Here is an 18,413-nt window from a genome sequence, read left to right as displayed (position 1 = left end):
AGTAATCGAAATCGGTATATGTGTATCTATTTTTTATTCCAGAAATTATCCTCTTTCAGATTATACCCTCAAATCGCGGCGCCAAAAGAATAGTAATCGTGCCATTTACAAGTTACAATTTATCGAAAAATCGATTACAATACGATATTACTCTACAGTTACAAATGACAATTAAGATTTATTATTTTAATATGTCACTATTGATTGATTCATATTTTTACTATAAAAATGGTTTTAACAACCCTGTATATGTTTTGGGGGTTTAAATATCAGTGTATTGGCAACAATGTCAATTTGTTTTGTGTCAAAAAGTCGAAGTTCGTACTACTTCGATTAATTCCTTTCATATAAAATTGAATTTGGTTCGTTGTTACAAAGTAATAAATGAAAGTGGAACATTTATCCATAAAGAGTTATGTGAATGAGAGACTAACAGTAAATAGTTGTGAATAATTACTGAATGTGTTTTCTGTGTCCAAGTTGAATCATCGGGGTTGGGCAAACCAACTAATGTCCAATTGCTCCGTCTACTAGTATTTGTGTGGATATGAATGATATTTTATGTACCTAGGATTTAAAGCTGACAAGTATTTTACAGAGCTTGTGTATTGTATCTGTTTGGCAGTGAAAAAAATTAAATAATATTTGTGATCAATAGTTTTCAGGTCAGTTAACGTACAATTCATTGTGATTATGTCCGAAGTCGTTTTGTCTGTGGAAACGCTATCAAGTGAATAATATACGATAGGAACATTTTGTATACGGGACTACGTCCTGTATTCTTAAGGGTGAGATAAGACAAATCTAAGGAAAAACGGCAACAAAAGAGAGTAATAAATATTGCAGAAATGTCTGCGAACTTGTTAGAAAATTTCGCAGCGCTTCCTGCTGATGTACGAGAAAAGTTGGCTGAGTTAGATTTGGAATTATCTGAAGGTTTGTTAATTACATTTTTTCCTCTGTATAAAATTCTATATTACTTATAATCCTGCACGTACATATGTATATGCCCTAAGAGAAGTTGCATTCGAGTGAACTTCTGTCTACTTGATGTGATAGGCGTACCATGTTAATCAAGTCTATTATGTATACATATCGGTTGTAGTACATACCTATGTGTTTTTGTAATCTAGTACTTGTTCATGTATATTTATATGCATAGACGAGATTAAATAAGCCAATTGATTAATTTTTTTATGCTTCGACATTAGAACCGGCGTCTTAGCTTTCGATTTAACTACCTATGTACATAAAGGCACATACATATGTCTGTACGCACATATAATTTGTAACTTTTTATTTGCGTTGATTTATAAATGCGACTTTTTCAGGCGACATAACACAAAAGGGATATGAAAAGAAGCGAGCAAAGTTGCTGCAACCGTTTTTAATACCAACAAATGAAGGTGAGAGTTTATTAAATATAATAGAGAATATTAAATTATCTGTATGAAAGATATTTGTTTTTCTTTTTGTTCTCTTTTTTGTTTCTTTCATGAGTCATGCTATGTAAAAGCATATTGGAAACTCACTGACTATTACTATTTTTTTAATAATGATTAAACAGAAAATCAGAAAAAAACAATTGAAGGATCTTGTTTTGCTGGGAATTAAAATTTCCGAATAATCAGCCGATTGTTGTTGTTTTAGTGTTTAATATATTGCGGCCGTAAATAAATACATATAGTAGCTAAGCCATTAATGTATACATAAATATTTATTTAAGATATATAAAAATTGGCATTATGTTTGCAACACACAGAAGACTACCGGATACCCTATCCAATATTTCCATATAAGATATGAGTATATGATGAGATCTGAAACTTTGCACACCTCATTTTCTCCCCCAAAATGCTTATCATTTGACCGACCCGCTTTAGCGTATAAATATCATAAAAAAGTACAATCAAAATCATTCCTTTCTATAGAAAAATCGTTTATAGGACAAGATCTCTTCGCGAAGTTTGGCTCAAATTATCATCCAAGACAACGGTACAATCTATGCAGAAAATGTTTAGATATAACAGCTATAGCACGGCTATTGAAAAACAAATGTAATTGAAAAATATTTGTTTCCGAGGAAACAATATTATCGCATTTTATAGTTATTATTTTTACTATAATAATAAGAATAAATAAATATAATAAGTTTGTCATTATTTGATTCAAAACCCCACAAAATAGCTAACGATTTATAAACTCTTTTAGGTATACCTATGTATGTACATATATTTCACGTGTAATTTGAAGAATAGAGAATATCAAAAAAAGCAATATGCTAGTCAGATTTAAATATGTAAATATATACTTTAAATGGTTTATATAAACACATTAAAAAATATATTTATTATAAAACAAATTATTAACACACTAAAAAATCTTTTGCTATTTATTGATTTTCGTTTGTTTCATAAAACAGGAAATGAGGTCTTGAAAGATGTGGATAAGTGTGACAAGCCCATGCCTCCTTACTATAATATTAAAACGCCGCAATCGCAAAATCAAAAGACTGTGAAAGATGGAGCCTTAGTATCAAGTGAGGGATACAGTTATGTTACTGAAGTTCCCTCTCTACCACCATCTCATCAAAGACATTCCAATGCGTCTAAAAAGTCAGAAGGTAGCCATCATTCGATGGGCAGTAGTGGAGGTGGAGGTATTGGTAGTGGCCACATAGAGAGATCCGAGTCAAGCCATAGTAGGCAACGACGTACACAGCGAAAGATTACACACAATGAAAAACGTTATCATTCCGGTAAGTTAAGATTTATCTATTTTGTTGAGAAAAAAACAAAGCTGTTATACTTGTCGAAAATGTAATTTTAGAAGTGCGACACGAGGCTGTGCAACAGGCGCTTGCAGCTCTGAAAACACGCCCAAAGCCTAGTCTGCCAATGCCATCGAAGAGAAGTTCTGTGCTCAATCGAAGTCCAGACCGTAATAATGATGACATTGGTGAGCGGGTGCATTTTTCTCAGGACAATACAACTATAAAAATTTACAAAACTATTACATTTAATTTAATGCATGATATTTAGATTCGTCAACTGATGAAGAATCCATTCCTGAGGAAACAATTTCTCCCGACAAGGAATACAATTATCCGCGTGATCACGTTAGCAATATTATGGAACCAATTATAAAACCACCCATTCGAGACTCATCAATGGGTGGGGCACAAAATAAGCAGAAATATCCTGAACGGCGACCACCACAGAATTTGCCACCATTGGTAAATGAATTAATATTTTGAAAACGTAAAATAATTTGTTATCATTTACACAGCCAACTTTAGATACAACCAGCACGGAGTCTCCACCAAAAGCTTATATGAAGGAAAATACTGATTTCAGTGAAAGCAAAGATAAGCACAAGCCATGTAATTTTAAATATTTAACTATAAAAATCATAATTTTCTTTTTGGCTCAAACAATTTTCTTTTGTTATTACAGATGCTGCACCAGATATTACACAATTCAATAATACTCGCCATGCCGCAGATCGTGTGACGCGATATGTGAATGTCTCACAAACCGATCTTGGCGAATCGGATACGAATGGCCGTTGGAAAGTATCAGCCAAAATTCAGCAACTGCTGAATACACTAAAACGTCCTAAGCGACGACCATTACCCGAATTTTACGAAGACAACGATATCGAACTCGAAATCGCCGCCAATCCCAAAGATCCAAATGCACCAAAACCCGAAGGTAGCATTATGACCGCTGTACAAGGTGAACAATTGGCCGTCGCAGCGGGGCTGCCACGTTCGTTAGAGGCGGCACTGCAGCGTTATGGCGCAAACTCATTTAAATCGCCAATGGCGACGGTACTAGATCCGAATGGAAAAATCACCACTACTTTAACATATGGAAAATTATTGTCACGCGCACAAAAAATTGCATATGCATTATCAACGAAAATCTTCAGTAAGGGCCCAGAACAGATTACCCTTAAGCCCGGCGATCGCGTAGCTTTAGTTTACCCAAACAACGACCCATTGAGGTTAACAAACTATTATAATTTTCGGAAATTTTGTTGTAATATTTTCAAATTTACAGTTTCATTACTGCTTGGTATGGCTGCATGTTTCGCGGTCTTGTACCATTGCCAATCGAGTTGCCGCTCTCCAGTTCTGATACACCGCCACAACAGGTCGGTTTTCTGCTTAGTTCATGTGGCATTACGGTGGCGTTAACTTCTGAGGCGTGCCTGAAAGGTTTGCCAAAATCCGCCACCGGTGAGATAGCGAAGCTGAAGGGCTGGCCACGCCTACAGTGGTTTGTAACTGAACATCTGCCAAAACCACCAAAAGACTTCAATGTTGGAAACATACGTATCGAGGACTCGGCCACAGCATACATTGAGTATACAACCGATAAAGAGGGCAGTGTAATGGGTATGTAATAATACAAATAGTTGAGAGTTACATTGTTGTTATTGTGGATATATCGCATCTACCGAATGCAAACGTAAAATATAAAGCGGTGAAATATTTATTTTACTTTAAGGTGTCACGGTTACACGCTTGGCTATGATGAACCATTGTCGCGCGCTAACCATGGCTTGCCATTACACCGAAGGTGAAACCATTGTTTGTGTGTTGGATTTTAAGCGCGAAGTTGGTTTATGGCACGCTGTACTCACCTCAGTGTTGAATGGAATGCATGTGCTATTCATACCTTATGCTTTGATGAAATTGCGTCCCTCATCATGGATGCAACTTATCACCAAACATCGCGCTTCCTGTTGTTTGGTGAAGAGTCGTGACTTGCATTGGGGTCTGTTAGCTACAAAAGATCATAAAGACATATCTTTGTCATCGCTACGTATGCTACTTGTTGCTGATGGTGCTAATCCATGGTCGCTTTCGTCGTGTGATCAATTCTTAAATGTGTTCCAATCAAAAGGTTTGCGTTTGGATGCGATCTGTCCATGTGCCAGTAGTTCAGAAGTGTTCACAGTGTCTCTGCGTCGTCCTGGACGCTCTTCGACTGGTTTTAGTCAATCAGCAACTGGACGTGGTGTATTATCAATGGCAGCTTTATCGCACGGTGTGGTGCGTGTGGATAGTGAAGACTCACTAACATCGCTGACACTGCAAGATTGCGGTCAAGTTATGCCCGCTGCACAAATGGTGGTCGTGCGTTCGGAAGGACTACCAGTGTTATGTAAAACTGATCAAGTTGGTGAAATTTGTGTTACCAGCGGCTCCACGGGTATCGCCTATTTCGGTTTAGATGGTCTAACCAACACAACATTCAAAGTGCAGCCATTACTCGATGACCCGGATACAACAAAAGATGAATCTGCTTTTAAACCGATCACTGATGAGTATTATGTGCGTTCGGGTCTACTAGGTTTCCTCGGACCGGGCGGTTTGGTGTTCGTGTGCGGTTCACGCGACGGTTTAATGACTGTAACGGGACGAAAGCATAATGCGGACGATATTATCGCTACAGTATTAGCTGTGGAACCTATGCGTTTCATATATCGTGGTCGCATTGCCGTTTTCAGTATTAAAGTGTTGCGAGATGAACGTGTTTGTGTTATCGCCGAACAGCGTCCAGATTGTTCCGAAGAGGAAAGTTTCCAGTGGATGTCACGTGTTTTACAAGCTGTCGATTCCATACATCAAGTGGGCATATACTGTTTAGCGCTCGTGCCACCAAATCATTTGCCGAAAACTCCATTGGGCGGCATTCATTTATGCGAGGCGCGTCGTCGCTTCCTAGAGGGTTCATTGCATCCAGCTAATGTGCTAATGTGTCCACACACATGTGTTACTAATCTACCAAAACCGCGTGAAATACATCAAGGTGAGTTTTTGTTGGTGCGAGCACAAAACCTCTTTTTTTTTATAGGAAATCAGTACAATTCAAAAAGTAAATTGCACACGTACACTTACACAAACAAAATGTTTCACATACTAAATCACTTGCCAAAAACTGATTTGTGCACAAAACATTATAGTGATTTGTTCATATTGGTTTTTAATAAGTGTTTATAGTTATTGATCTGAAAGAAAGCTCAGAATGACACATCGGGAGACGTTTTTAAAAATTTATACTACTGTTATCAAATTGAAAGGTGAATTTTATCAATTTCACTTCCATCAAAGTAATCCCCTCCCTTTGCAATGCACTTATGCCAACGAGCATCACAAAACGACGTGTATCTCAAATACGAATGAATATTTTAACGTGAAATTTAGCATAGATACCACTAACAGTACTACCAACTTACAGAAATAAAATTTACCGATTCGAAAAACAGGCGAAGTATAAATTAAAAATTCAATTTGATCACAGTATTATATAATGTTCAGCGTGACAGCTGAGTTGATTTAGATTTAGCATGTCCGGTATATACGCGAACAAGTTTTTTAGTTCCTGAGGTATCGATATGAAATTTTTCACGCTTTTTTTTTATTCCCAATTTGTCGAAACCGTCTATATCGGACTACTATATAATATAAACGAGACGATCAAAATCAAGTAATTTTTTTAAATGCAAAGTCACAAATATATACAACTGTATGTGTATGTGTATATATCTATAATTAAAAGTTAATTTTTTTATGTCGATGTAGTAATAAAAAGATATTTTCATTATTTATAAGTTAATTTGAGTCCTTATGCATACTTTTTTAAATAAAAAATTTAAGCAAACTAGCAATAAAAAGAATTTTTTTACACTTTGAAAACATTAGATGATATTCGACTTAAGTCATTTCCTACGACAAAAACTAAGTGTGTTACATTCCTTGAAATTTAGCTCATTTTAAAAATTTCAGCAGTAGAAAATAATTTTGAAACCGTATTTAAATATTGAATATTTAAATTTACATACATAATATATTCTATAATTTTGGAAAGTTCTATACTTCATATTTTTATACTCTTGCATCCAGTTACTACAGAGTATTATAATTTTGTTCAGCTATGCCTGCTCGTCTGTCCGTCCTCCGTTCAAACTGTAATTTAAGTAAAAATTTAGATATCTTGATGAATCTTGATGTGCAGGTGTGTTCAAAAAATAATTCGAGTTCGTAGATGGGCGTAATCACATCACAGACACGCCCGCAAATCCGAAAACATATAAAATGCCATAACTAAGGACTAAATTAAAATACAAGGCTGTAATTTGGTACAGAGGGTCGCAGTAGCAAGGAGTACCTGAGTGTTAAATATTTTTAAAAAGTGTGATTTGCCACGCAATCTAATATGTTTTGTTGAAATCCCATATTTGGGGACCCGACCCACCGATTTCGACTATATTTAATACGTATCATTTTTCTAACATTCTTATGTTACAGTGTGAAACGCTCATATAACGAAATTTCAAATTTTCGAACTTCCAGGTGACTTTATACTGGATATATCAGCTAATGTTTGAGTTATCTCAATGAAATTGGGATGACAGTGTAGATAGATAGATAGATAGATAAATAAATGAGGAATGCACTGCGACCTTAGGTCTATTGTGCCCTCTCCTAACTCACAGGGACTCGCTTATCCCCAGCATATTGACGAAGACCAGTATTCTGCTGGGTGCTAGCGAGGCGATGTGATCCCTATCCGGAAACATGGCACCAAGGGCCTTCGACCTGTGCCTACAGACTGCAATGCAGTCGATTAACAGGTGCGCCGGGGTTTCAGGGTCCCTGTCGCAAAACCGACAGTTGGCGTAAGATGATAGGCCCATGTTAGCTAAATGCCTTTTTAGCTTGCAGTGGCCGGTGTAAAATGCGACCAGGATCCTGAGTTTGTTTCGTGGGAGGTTAATTAACGATTTAAACCTCTTTTAGTTATACTCCCCAACTAGCAGCTTGGCATGACGCATACCGTGCGCTCGCTGCCAATACCTTTCCCTGCACACTCTTTCTTCCTTGCGGAGTAGCTCCTTCACAGTGTGGGGACCCACCGCAATGAATGGTTCGGGCCCAACCATACTGGTGGAGGCGGCGGAGCGGGCTCCTGTGACCGGGCACCCAAATTAGGTGCACCTGGTTCTTTGCAGCTAGGTTGTTCAACCGTTCTCTGCACTCCTGCACCAATAGCGATTTGATCTCGTAGGAGGAGATCGCTTTTAGTGCCGCTTGACTATCGCTAAGTATAGCTATGCGCTCGTTGCGATAGTTGCTGTGGAGGTTTATCTCTATACACCCACTTATAGCCAGGACTTCAGCCTGAAAAATACTCGTAAAGCTTCCCATCGGAATGGAGAGCTTGGTACGCGGGCCTACAATACCCGCACCTATTCCTTCCGACGTCTTTGTGAGAAAACTTGACCTAGCCCCCTCGTAACCATTACCAGAATTTTCGAACATCCGGGTGACTTTGGTCCGTATGATTGGTACCTTAACGATAATTGTTAATGGTTAATATCGGGGCGATACTAACCTAACTCCCATATACTACATATTTAGTGTTGAATTGTTTAGTCGAAGAGGCCGAAACCCATGTCGTCGTCTTTCCCGGACTCCGACATATGCATATACAGGGATGTTGTGGAATCTGATAGTTGCCGGAATCAGAATTGAATCCGATCAAAAAAAAAAAAAGCAGTAGGTGTCATGAATTCAGACATTATTGGTTTGATATTCGAAACAGAATTTGTATCGGTTTTGGGTGTCACGGACAACAAATTTTATCGGTTTTGCTGTCAGAAACAAAGCAAGAAGATAGTGGCACATAGATTTGAAATGTAAGTTAATAAATCAAGTTGTTTTATTGTTACGAATTGATTTATCATTATTTCTATAAAAGAAAACATAAGAATAAAACACGAAATGTCTTAATTATTGGGTTTTGGGAAAAAATGCAAATATTTAATGGGGGAGCCTGCTTAGAAGCTTAAAAATCGATTTTTTTTAATGTTTTTTGAGAGGTAAGAAATAATTGATTAAAGCGAAATTTCTAGGGTTTATAGTTATATATTTAAACATCACCGAACATTTAATGGATACGAATTTTTTGATATTGTGCCTTAAGGAAGCAATTGCCCGATGCATTTCGGGTGTGCATTTGTCGGACGGCGGGAAGGATGCAGGTCGCAATTTCTATCGGAAACGAAAAATTAAAAAAATTCATATTTTTTAATAATTTATGTATGTACATATGTTCAAGTTGAACTAGGAAAATCTTAAAAAAAAGTGTAAAATTCTAAAAAAAAATTTAAACTAAAAAAAGTGTTTTTTTACCAAAAAAAATGTTACTTTATGTTGTTTAAACAAACATATGTTCAAACTTAATTTTTCTTATTTTTTTTTTTGGTTTAAATAGAAGATAATTTAATGCCAAAGATAATAAGCTTTCCCCGATTTAAGAAAAACCGACCGCCAATTAAGAAAAATCGTAAAAATTAAAAAAAAACCGAGTCAATGGTTTCGCTTTTTGCCCAAGCGTTCGTATATCGCGGTCACTTCCAGCTTCGATAATGTTTCGAATTCCCATCTATAACTTTAGGGGCGTGTTCTTAGATAATTTTTAAACAGATTTAAGTAAAAAAAATTCAATTTTTTAAAGCTTCTAAAGCAGGCTCCTCCCTTAAAGAAGATTTACAAAACGTAACTTAATACCCAAATGCGTCTTTATTCATTCGATAAATGTTATTTCTTAAAATCTTTCTTTAATTCGGAACTCATTAAAAACTTGAATAGGATTGCTTCCAAATGTATTCTTTTGCAAGTTTTGTCACATTTGTAAACAGCTGTTTCGAATCTTGGTTTTGCGTATGTTCGAAAAGATGAAAATCCAATCAGGTTCTGTAACACCATTTATAATCAGAATTGGTTTGCAATTCTGACAGCTAAGCAATTCAGTCTTGGATTCCACAACACCCCTGAATGGTGAATTTAGTTTTTCTAACAATCTGCCGAATTTGTCGGCCATTGTATGAATTATATAAAGTATAGGTATATATAGAACTTACTTATCTTACTTAGATTCCGATCCTCTGGTTATCGTTTTACATCTTAATGTAATTCCGTGGCTTTAATTGATGTATGTTGCAAGAGTATAAAATGTTCGGTTGAACCCGAACTTAGCACTTCCGTACTTGTTAGAATTCGATTTTGTTTTGAACTTTATTTGTTTGTATTTATTTATTTCGGATTTATTTTGCGTTGAAGTATCAATTCCACTAGATCCCCGTTTCTCTGAGTCGTTTTTACTTTTTTATTATTCCTTAAAATTTTCACACTTCTTTTTTCTTAAACATGATTTCTATTTCAATTATATAATTGCCTTATTTTTCTTGTTTCCTTTGAAACAAAAAAGTATTTGGGTAAACTTAAATATACTTATTGTAAAACCTTGCTTTTATAATTCAATAAATTTATATTAATTTTCGTGAGTTATGAAAATTTACATTTTGTTGCAAATTTTATATGTTAAATATACGCTTACAAAAATATATTAAAAAGTAATTGAATGGAAAACAGAAATAACAATAACTTTTAAATATTTAATTCTAAATATCGGATGAAATGTTTAAGAATTTACATTTTTTGCGTTTGCGTACTTTGTGTTTTACCATTTTGTATTTTGAAGAGCAAATCTTTTTTAGAATAAAAAAGTATCAACATAGCTTAGCTGTTTTGCCTTAGTTGCTTTTAATTATAGTGTTTAGTAAATCTTTTATCTGTGTGTAAATCTTTTATTTTTATCCATATCCATTCCAAATTTTTTTTTATCAGAACTCTGGACACCATTTAGTTTTACATATACTATATTAGTTACATACTATGCGCACTTATTGTCTAGTTTAAATGCCTTTAAAAATTTATTAAATACACTGAGTATGTACACTTGTGACTACTCAAAACATACCAGTATACTTTCTTCATTTTTTTAGGTCTTTTTGGTTCGTTCGCAATTTTTTTCAAATTAGTTTTTCGTTAAGTTTTTAGTAAGCAGAATCAAACTAAATATATTATCTAATTATAATTATAGTTTTTAATTTATTAAGTTTAATGAATAAAACACAAACTAGCTTTTCTGTGCTTATACAAAAGCACCCGATTTTATTGTTTTGTTATTGTTCGGGGTGTTGTTACCGTTAAACTGTTATTTTTTCATAGCATGTCAGTCTCGTACATTTCGAGCTCATTTTGTAAAGCACACTAACTTTCAAATGATTTTTCTATAGTTGAATGTGTTTTGTTTTTAATTTTTAATAGTTTTGATAAATAACATGTGATTAACTTATTTCTAAATAAAAAATGTTAATTATGCACAACACTGCAAAATTTTGATTGGTAAGTTTTGCGTGGCCACGAGTGTATAATGCACATGGGTATGTTATACTTACACTAAAGTTTTCTATATATTTGTGTCTTCTAAATTGTTTACGTCGTTTATTACTTGGTTCCGCATTTAATCGAAGGATTCACCCACTATGTTACTATATATTCTTATCAGTTCAATTATTTCAATAATTTTACTGCATATGTTACAGAAAGAAGAGTTTAAAAACATAATCGTCTTAACAACGCTTTTATTATTATTATAAAAAATGTAATTATTTTTCTTTTCTTCATTATGCTGCCTCTTTTCGAAACCATTACTTTGATGCAACCATAATCAACATTGTACACACTTGAAAACATAACCAACCACCAAACTACACTTCTACTACTACTACCATTACCACTACCACTACTGCTATTGCTATGATTAACACGAAAAAATATATGTTTATGTAAAAAAAAATGATTCAATAATATACTGATATACTGCAATGGTACTATGTAACTTATTTATCATGCATATATGTATATAACGAATTGGTTGAAATGAATGAAATTGTTACAATTTAAATCCAATTTAAAAAAATGTACTAACATCAAAAAGGTGTACAAACTGCAACTGCAAAAATAAGCTCATCTGGATGTGGTATTACAGACACGTCTGTTGGGCCAGCCTCAGTGATGGTTGGAAATTTAGTGCAGGGCAACCGTTTAGCCATCGCGCAAGGACGGGATATCGGCTTATCCGAGGAGAACGAACGTAAGGTAAATCTCTTCAAAAGTGTGAAATAAAAAAAAATCGTTTCGCTTACTAAAACACTTTACTTTCAGCATCAATTAATTACTGGCGTGTTGCGTTGGCGTGCAAATACCTCACCGGATCATATAATTTTTACGTTATTGAATTCGAAAGGTAACCCTACATTAGATAATATGTGTTCATCTTTCTTTATAATAATGATTTTTTTATTTAAAACATGTTTTTGAAAACCTTAGTGCCTAACAATTGGCAATTTTCCAGTTAATCCGGTTAGTGGATTAAAAATCTTCTGATATTCCTTTCAATTAATAGAAAGTTTACTAAATCGCCTTAATACAAATATTTACACTTAAAATATATTCAAGAGTTTTTTGGTGTATAAATAATCTCGATGATTTAAATTATAGAATATGAAATAAATTTTAATATTTACATGGTACCCATTTTGATTTGATATAGTAATATGTATAAAAATTTATTTATTTCTTTTAAAGGTGCTATTGCGAAAACTTTGACATGCTCCGAATTGCATAAAAGAGCTGAGAAAATAGCAGCCCTTTTGCAGGAACGAGGACGTATTGAACCTGGTGATCATGTTGGTAAGTTTTGAAGTAGAATTATTAACTATATTTTTTCATTAATTTGTTTCTAAAATATCAAATATAAATAAAATATAAAAAATATATATATAATGTATAAATAATCAGGGTGACGAGAAAAGTTGAAATCCCGTTGACTGTCTGTTCGTGCAAGCTGTATCTTGAGTAAATATTGAGATATCTCGATGAAACACAAGTTCCTTAGTACAATAAAAACCGAGTTCACAGATGGGCAGTTGTGAGCAAAAAATGTTCAAAGAATGTGCGGGGTACAGTCCTTTAAGCTTAATGTTTATATCATATCTCCTAAACCACTTAAGCTACAACAACCAAATTCGACCAGTATGAATCTTAAAAGAACTCCTGCCGATGGTGATGAAATCGGATGAAAATCCCGCTCTCTCCCCATATAACGATATTAATGAAAACTACTAAAATTGCGGTAAATCAAAAACTAAATGCGCCAGAGACATTAAATTTTACCGCCGATTTAGTATGACAGAGCTTTTTTGGGAGCCGGTATAAAAATTGAACGATGATGCCCACTTTTTGATGAAATCTCATATATCGAACTAGACTAACCGATTTCGAAATTCGGTACGTAACATTCTTTTTATGTTCCTATGGTACGTTGTGAAAATGAGCGAAATCGGACAATAACCACGTCTACTTCCCATATAGCAGAATTTTAAATTCCATTTGATCCTTTTACTTTACAGCACACAAATCAAGAAGTAATTAATATAACAGGATAAAACTTTGCACGAATAATGCCTTTAGTGTAAGCCATCTTATAGCCAAAATCAACAAAAACTGTTGAAGAACCTGGCTACCGAATATTTGGACCACAGTACCTATAGTTGACTTTTGTTACAAAATACCGGCCAATATCTAAGATATATAATATGGAATTTGTTTTTACACCTTAAAATTTTTGATTCTTGCAAGTTGCAATAGTATAAAATTTCGGTTGCACCCGAACTTAGCCCTTTCTTACTTGTTTTGAATTGATATTGGTTTTCTAATGCTTAATCTAAGATAATTGTAATATTTTTTTAAATTTCTGGTAATCTTTTCCAAAAAAAAAATTCTTTCTAATTTTATATATAAATACTATGCTAACATTCATTCAACTATTTGTGAGACTTAACCTTTTTAATTAGTGGCCCATCAATTTAAAATATTGAAGATTTCTCAAATTTGTCATTGAGGTTCGCGACATAAATAAAAATTCCTCTATTGAAACTAATTTTTGTGTCTCAACTTCAAAAGGTCCCACCGTAGTTTCGAATCAATAAATATTATTAGAAATAAATATCCCCATATCTATATTTATTTTGATGTATTTAATTAAATTAAATAAATTTATAGAGCAAACCTCACTTTTATTCTTTCTCCAAATTAAGCTTTAATATTTCCACCCGGCTTGGATTTATTGTGCGCCTTCTATGGGTGTCTCTATTTGGCTGCTATTCCAATCACTATACGACCACCACATCCACAAAATCTTATAACCACCCTACCAACTGTACGTATGATTGTTGATGTCTCGAAGAGTGTTATTGTGCTGTCTATACAACCGATAATAAAATTACTGAAGTCACGCGAAGCAGCTGCCTCCATCGATCCAAAGACCTGGCCACCTATATTGGATATTGATGACAATCCAAAACGGAAGTTAATGTCAATTGCGAACGCACCGTTAGACTCGACGGCATACTTGGACTTTAGTGTATCCACTTGTGGACGCTTAAGTGGTGTTAACATCACGCATCGGTAATCAGAATTTACATTGAAACAAAATTTATTTTATAACAGTAATTTTATTTACTTTTCCTTTCAGTTCCCTTTCTAGTCTTTGCGCAAGCTTGAAATTAGCTTGCGAATTATATCCTTCTCGTCACGTGGCTCTCTGCCTGGACCCATATTGTGGTCTAGGCTTCGCTATGTGGACTTTAATTGGTGTATATAGCGGTCATCATTCGATACTCATTGCACCCTATGAAGTCGAAACCAATCCCAGTCTTTGGCTGTCCACTTTATCGCATTATCGTGTGCGTGACACCTTCTGTTCGTATGGCGTAATCGAGTTATGCACAAAAGCGCTTAGCAATTCCATTCCAATGCTCAAGCAACGTAACGTCGACTTGCGTTGTGTGCGCACATGCGTTGTGGTGGCTGAGGAGCGTCCACGGGTACAATTGACACAACAATTTTGTAAACTCTTCCAAGCGCTCGGTTTGAACACGCGCTGTGTATCCACCTCTTTCGGTTGTCGTGTCAATCCAGCGATTTGTGTACAAGGCGCGAGCTCGGCGGAGAGCGCTCAGGTCTATGTGGATTTGCGTGCGCTACGCAATAATCGTGTGGCGCTAGTGGAGCGCGGTGCGCCGAACTCGTTGTGTCTCATCGAATCGGGTAAACTGTTGCCTGGCGTGAAAGTGATCATAGCCAATCCGGAGACGAAGGGTCACTGTGGAGACTCCCACTTGGGTGAGATTTGGGTGAGTGCATTAAAAACAAGATAAATAGTATTTCACTTTTCAATATAAATACATATTTTGGAATAATTTCCAGGTACAATCACCACACAACGCTAATGGTTACTTCACAATTTATGGCGATGAAACCGACTACAATGATCATTTCAATGCTAAATTAGTGACCGGCGCAACAACCGAAGTATACGCACGTACTGGCTATTTGGGCTTCTTGCGACGCACCGAATGCTCGCAAGCCGTTTCAATTTTAGACGAAACCACACCCAGTGTGGCCAGCCGCGACAGCGACAACGAATCGATCAATTCAATGAGTCAGTTACACTTGAATTTTTCTTCGATGTCGACGGGACCTCAAGCACCCAGCATCAGCGGTGATCCCAGCTCAGTAACTAATCTCAATGATCAGGAGCTACACGACGCTGTTTACGTGGTGGGCGCTTTGGATGAGGTCATTACATTGCGGGGCATGAACTATCATCCCATTGATATAGAGAATTCGGTGTTGAGGTGTCATAAGAAAATCGCAGAGTGGTATGTTTGTATATATTTAGATTTGTATATATTTATGTCATTATTAAAAAATAATAATTTTTAAAGTGCTGTTTTCACCTGGACCAATTTATTGGTGGTTGTTGTTGAGCTGGATGGCAATGAATCTGAGGCATTGGACTTAGTACCATTAGTAACTAATACAGTCTTAGAAGAGCACCAATTGATTGTTGGCGTTGTCGTAGTGGTCGATCCAGGTAATTTTTTTGTAACTATTTTCATAATACGCTGAACAGGGGCTTTATTCCGTATCTCGAATCAAAAATATATTCTATTCAAAAGTCGGATCTTTCTTATAATTATTTTCTATTATTATATTTTTATTTTATTGCTTTCTACAACTGAAATGCTAACGGATATTTTATTCGAAAATAGGAATAAAAATGCGAAAAACGATTTGGCGAATACAAAAAATTCGAATTCGAGTAAATTCTTTTTCGAAACGAGTTCGAGTTTGTCAGTCTGTCTATTTATATGTATACACGCAAACTAATACCACAGTGTTTAAGATATCAATCTGAAATTTTTCACACGTATTTTCATATTCAGCCATACAAACTGAAAGAAAAAAACCAATTTCTTTAATGGAAACATTTTATATTTTTCTGAAATTTGGCACGAATTGTTGTTCAAAGCAACGGTAAAATATCTGAACAAACTGTTCAGATCAAACGATTATAGCATATAACTTTCATACAAACTGTCTTTCCGAAATTTGCCATGGATTATTGTCCATGCCAAATGTGTAGAATGTTATAGCTTTAATGCAACCCAAGTTAATATTTTTTTTCAATTCTTTCTTATTTGCTCTACCCAATTAAATCAACTGAAATAATATCTAATCTTCCTTCATTTCACAGGTGTTGTTCCCATCAATAGTCGCGGCGAAAAACAACGAATGCATTTACGTGATGGCTTTTTGGCTGATCAACTTGATCCCATATATGTTGCATACAATATGTAAATATCCATACCAATAGTTTTATGACAAACATACATACATAAATGCATACAATACGTACATACATACTATATATGACGATACATGGAAATAAAATTATTTATTATACACTATTACTTTAAGCTTAAAAAAAAAATTAAAAATAATAATATTTTCAAAACAAAACAAAAACGGAAAATTGTGGAAAGAAGTTAAAAGTTTTGAAAAAAAATTTAAAAATTTTGGAAAAAATGTTATTGTCTTTAAAAAAAAAATTAAAAGTAATAATATTTTCAAAACTAAAACCTGAATGTTTCGACACTACACCGATTCTACAAATTTAATTTGAGCAAAATTCATGTTGACAACCTCATATATCTTTACCCAAATCCCATTAGGTTGGGAACAAGCAGGTGTTCCTCTGGCTTCGTTCTCTCGGGCGATGGATCTATGAATCACTCGAGCTCAGTAAGTGTTGGGTCTGCAAGCAGGTATTATGGAGATCCATTGAACTCCGCTCTTACCTCACATGGTCGCAATGATAGATATCCCACTTTGTTCGATGATCTCTTGTGGTGGGGCTAAAGATTTTGTCTTCTCAAAGTTGCAAGTAAGAAGATGAGGTAGAAATATTTGGACCTTTTCATCTTCACGGTCTAACTTTCCCAAGACTAAATTGAAGCAACTGGGTTGTGATACCTTTTACGAGCTAAGTGTCAGTGTCTCAAGGCACTGTGTAGATTTACGACGGTCGTTTTGTTCCGTACTTAGAACTACTAAGGATCACAACGAACCGGCATCTCTGGCAGTCCTAGTGGGGTTATTCACGATCTCACGAATATCAGCATATACAGCTAACCTAACCTGTACGGTTAAAAGTCTATAAAAAAAAAATTGTTGTTTCGACCCTCAAGCTTCAGCTGCTACTTTTGCTACCTTTGCCGAAGCATATTTTCCGTTTTCTGTTTTTTTTTTTTTAAATGAACTAGGTTTTCTTTACATTGTACGCGTTTCTATTGTTTTCCTCTCAATTCCTTTGTGTTGTTCAATATTTGTTCTTGTTTGTGCGCAAAAGTAAGTGTGAACTCCTCAAACAAACGAAACAAAACGACGCACAGAACATTCTTTAAAATCGCAGATACGTATCAGAAAGCCCACTATAGAGTAGAACAATGTTGGCAGAGATTTTCAACAACTAAAGCGTGCAAAAATTGCAACTTGCTCAGCTAGCAAAATATATTTACTTTAAAATACTTTGGAGTACTGCGACTAGCAATTTCACAACGTTCTGCAGAAAATTGGAATTTTCTGTATTGGACTAAGAATATTCGGTCATTTTGTGATTTCGGAAAGTAACCGTTCATTAAAATTTAGCGGTCAAATATTAGCAGTGTTCAAATCACCAAACTGTGGAGAGTGGTCAATCGCACAAACTATTCGAGATGTTCAAGCAAATAGGAGGCACTTTTGTGCAAGTCTGTGCTAGCATGTTCACTGACGGATTCGGGCGTTACCATGCTTTCTTGGTGAAAGACATATTTTTTCCGTGTCAAAAAATGTTTAATAACCGCTGCTTTTTTGTTTTTTTTTTGTGTTAATTATTATGATGTATTTTTGGTCTGAAGTTTTTAATATTGCAGAAACGAAGTGTATTTCCATTTATCATCTGGGTCAAAACACAATTATTCAAAATTTAACTGGTTAATATACAGATTTATAAATATATTATTAATTTTCGTTCATGGCATTAACCCCTAAAATTCCAACGCCCTTCGAGTCCACCTTGAAAATCGTTTTGATTCCAATC

General features: G+C 35.0%; 1 protein-coding gene across 10 annotated transcripts; it reads left to right on the top strand.

Annotated features, from left to right (window-relative positions):
• Nucleotides 1–276: 276 nt before the first annotated feature.
• Nucleotides 277–16,727, top strand: LOC108970297 (disco-interacting protein 2). Of its 10 annotated transcripts, none has more exons than XM_018935612.1 (18): nucleotides 277–362; nucleotides 659–936; nucleotides 1,332–1,406; nucleotides 2,423–2,758; nucleotides 2,830–2,958; nucleotides 3,042–3,235; nucleotides 3,289–3,382; nucleotides 3,456–4,008; nucleotides 4,065–4,402; nucleotides 4,515–5,822; nucleotides 11,862–12,022; nucleotides 12,089–12,170; nucleotides 12,512–12,616; nucleotides 14,023–14,392; nucleotides 14,460–15,120; nucleotides 15,194–15,648; nucleotides 15,715–15,863; nucleotides 16,527–16,727. In XM_018935612.1, exons 2-18 carry the CDS (start codon nucleotides 849–851, stop codon nucleotides 16,628–16,630), a joined length of 5,202 nt encoding a protein of 1,733 aa, XP_018791157.1. In that variant the 5' UTR covers nucleotides 277–362; nucleotides 659–848; the 3' UTR covers nucleotides 16,631–16,727. The 10 variants fall into 10 exon arrangements, with proteins under 10 accessions (XP_018791157.1, XP_018791155.1, XP_018791154.1 ...); XM_018935610.1 differs by having other exon boundaries at nucleotides 291–377; XM_018935609.1 differs by having other exon boundaries at nucleotides 296–435.
• Nucleotides 16,728–18,413: the final 1,686 nt, after the last annotated feature.

This window comes from Bactrocera latifrons, unplaced genomic scaffold (genome assembly GCF_001853355.1).
Source record: "Bactrocera latifrons isolate USDA-ARS-PBARC rearing strain unplaced genomic scaffold, ASM185335v1 scaffold_296, whole genome shotgun sequence".
Lineage (NCBI taxonomy): Eukaryota > Metazoa > Arthropoda > Insecta > Diptera > Tephritidae > Bactrocera > Bactrocera latifrons.
Note: the sequence above shows the minus strand (reverse complement) of the source record. Positions and strands in the feature narration are given on the sequence as shown.

Bases quoted from the DNA above. Each gene is read 5' to 3' on its own strand.
- LOC108970297 (XM_018935612.1), top strand. From the start codon at position 849: ATGTCTGCGAACTTGTTAGAAAATTTCGCAGCGCTTCCTGCTGATGTA. The intron at 1,407-2,422 runs GTGAGAGTTTAT...TTCATAAAACAG, and splicing joins TTTAATACCAACAAATGAAG to GAAATGAGGTCTTGAAAGAT. The intron at 12,171-12,511 runs GTAACCCTACAT...TTTCTTTTAAAG, and splicing joins TACGTTATTGAATTCGAAAG to GTGCTATTGCGAAAACTTTG.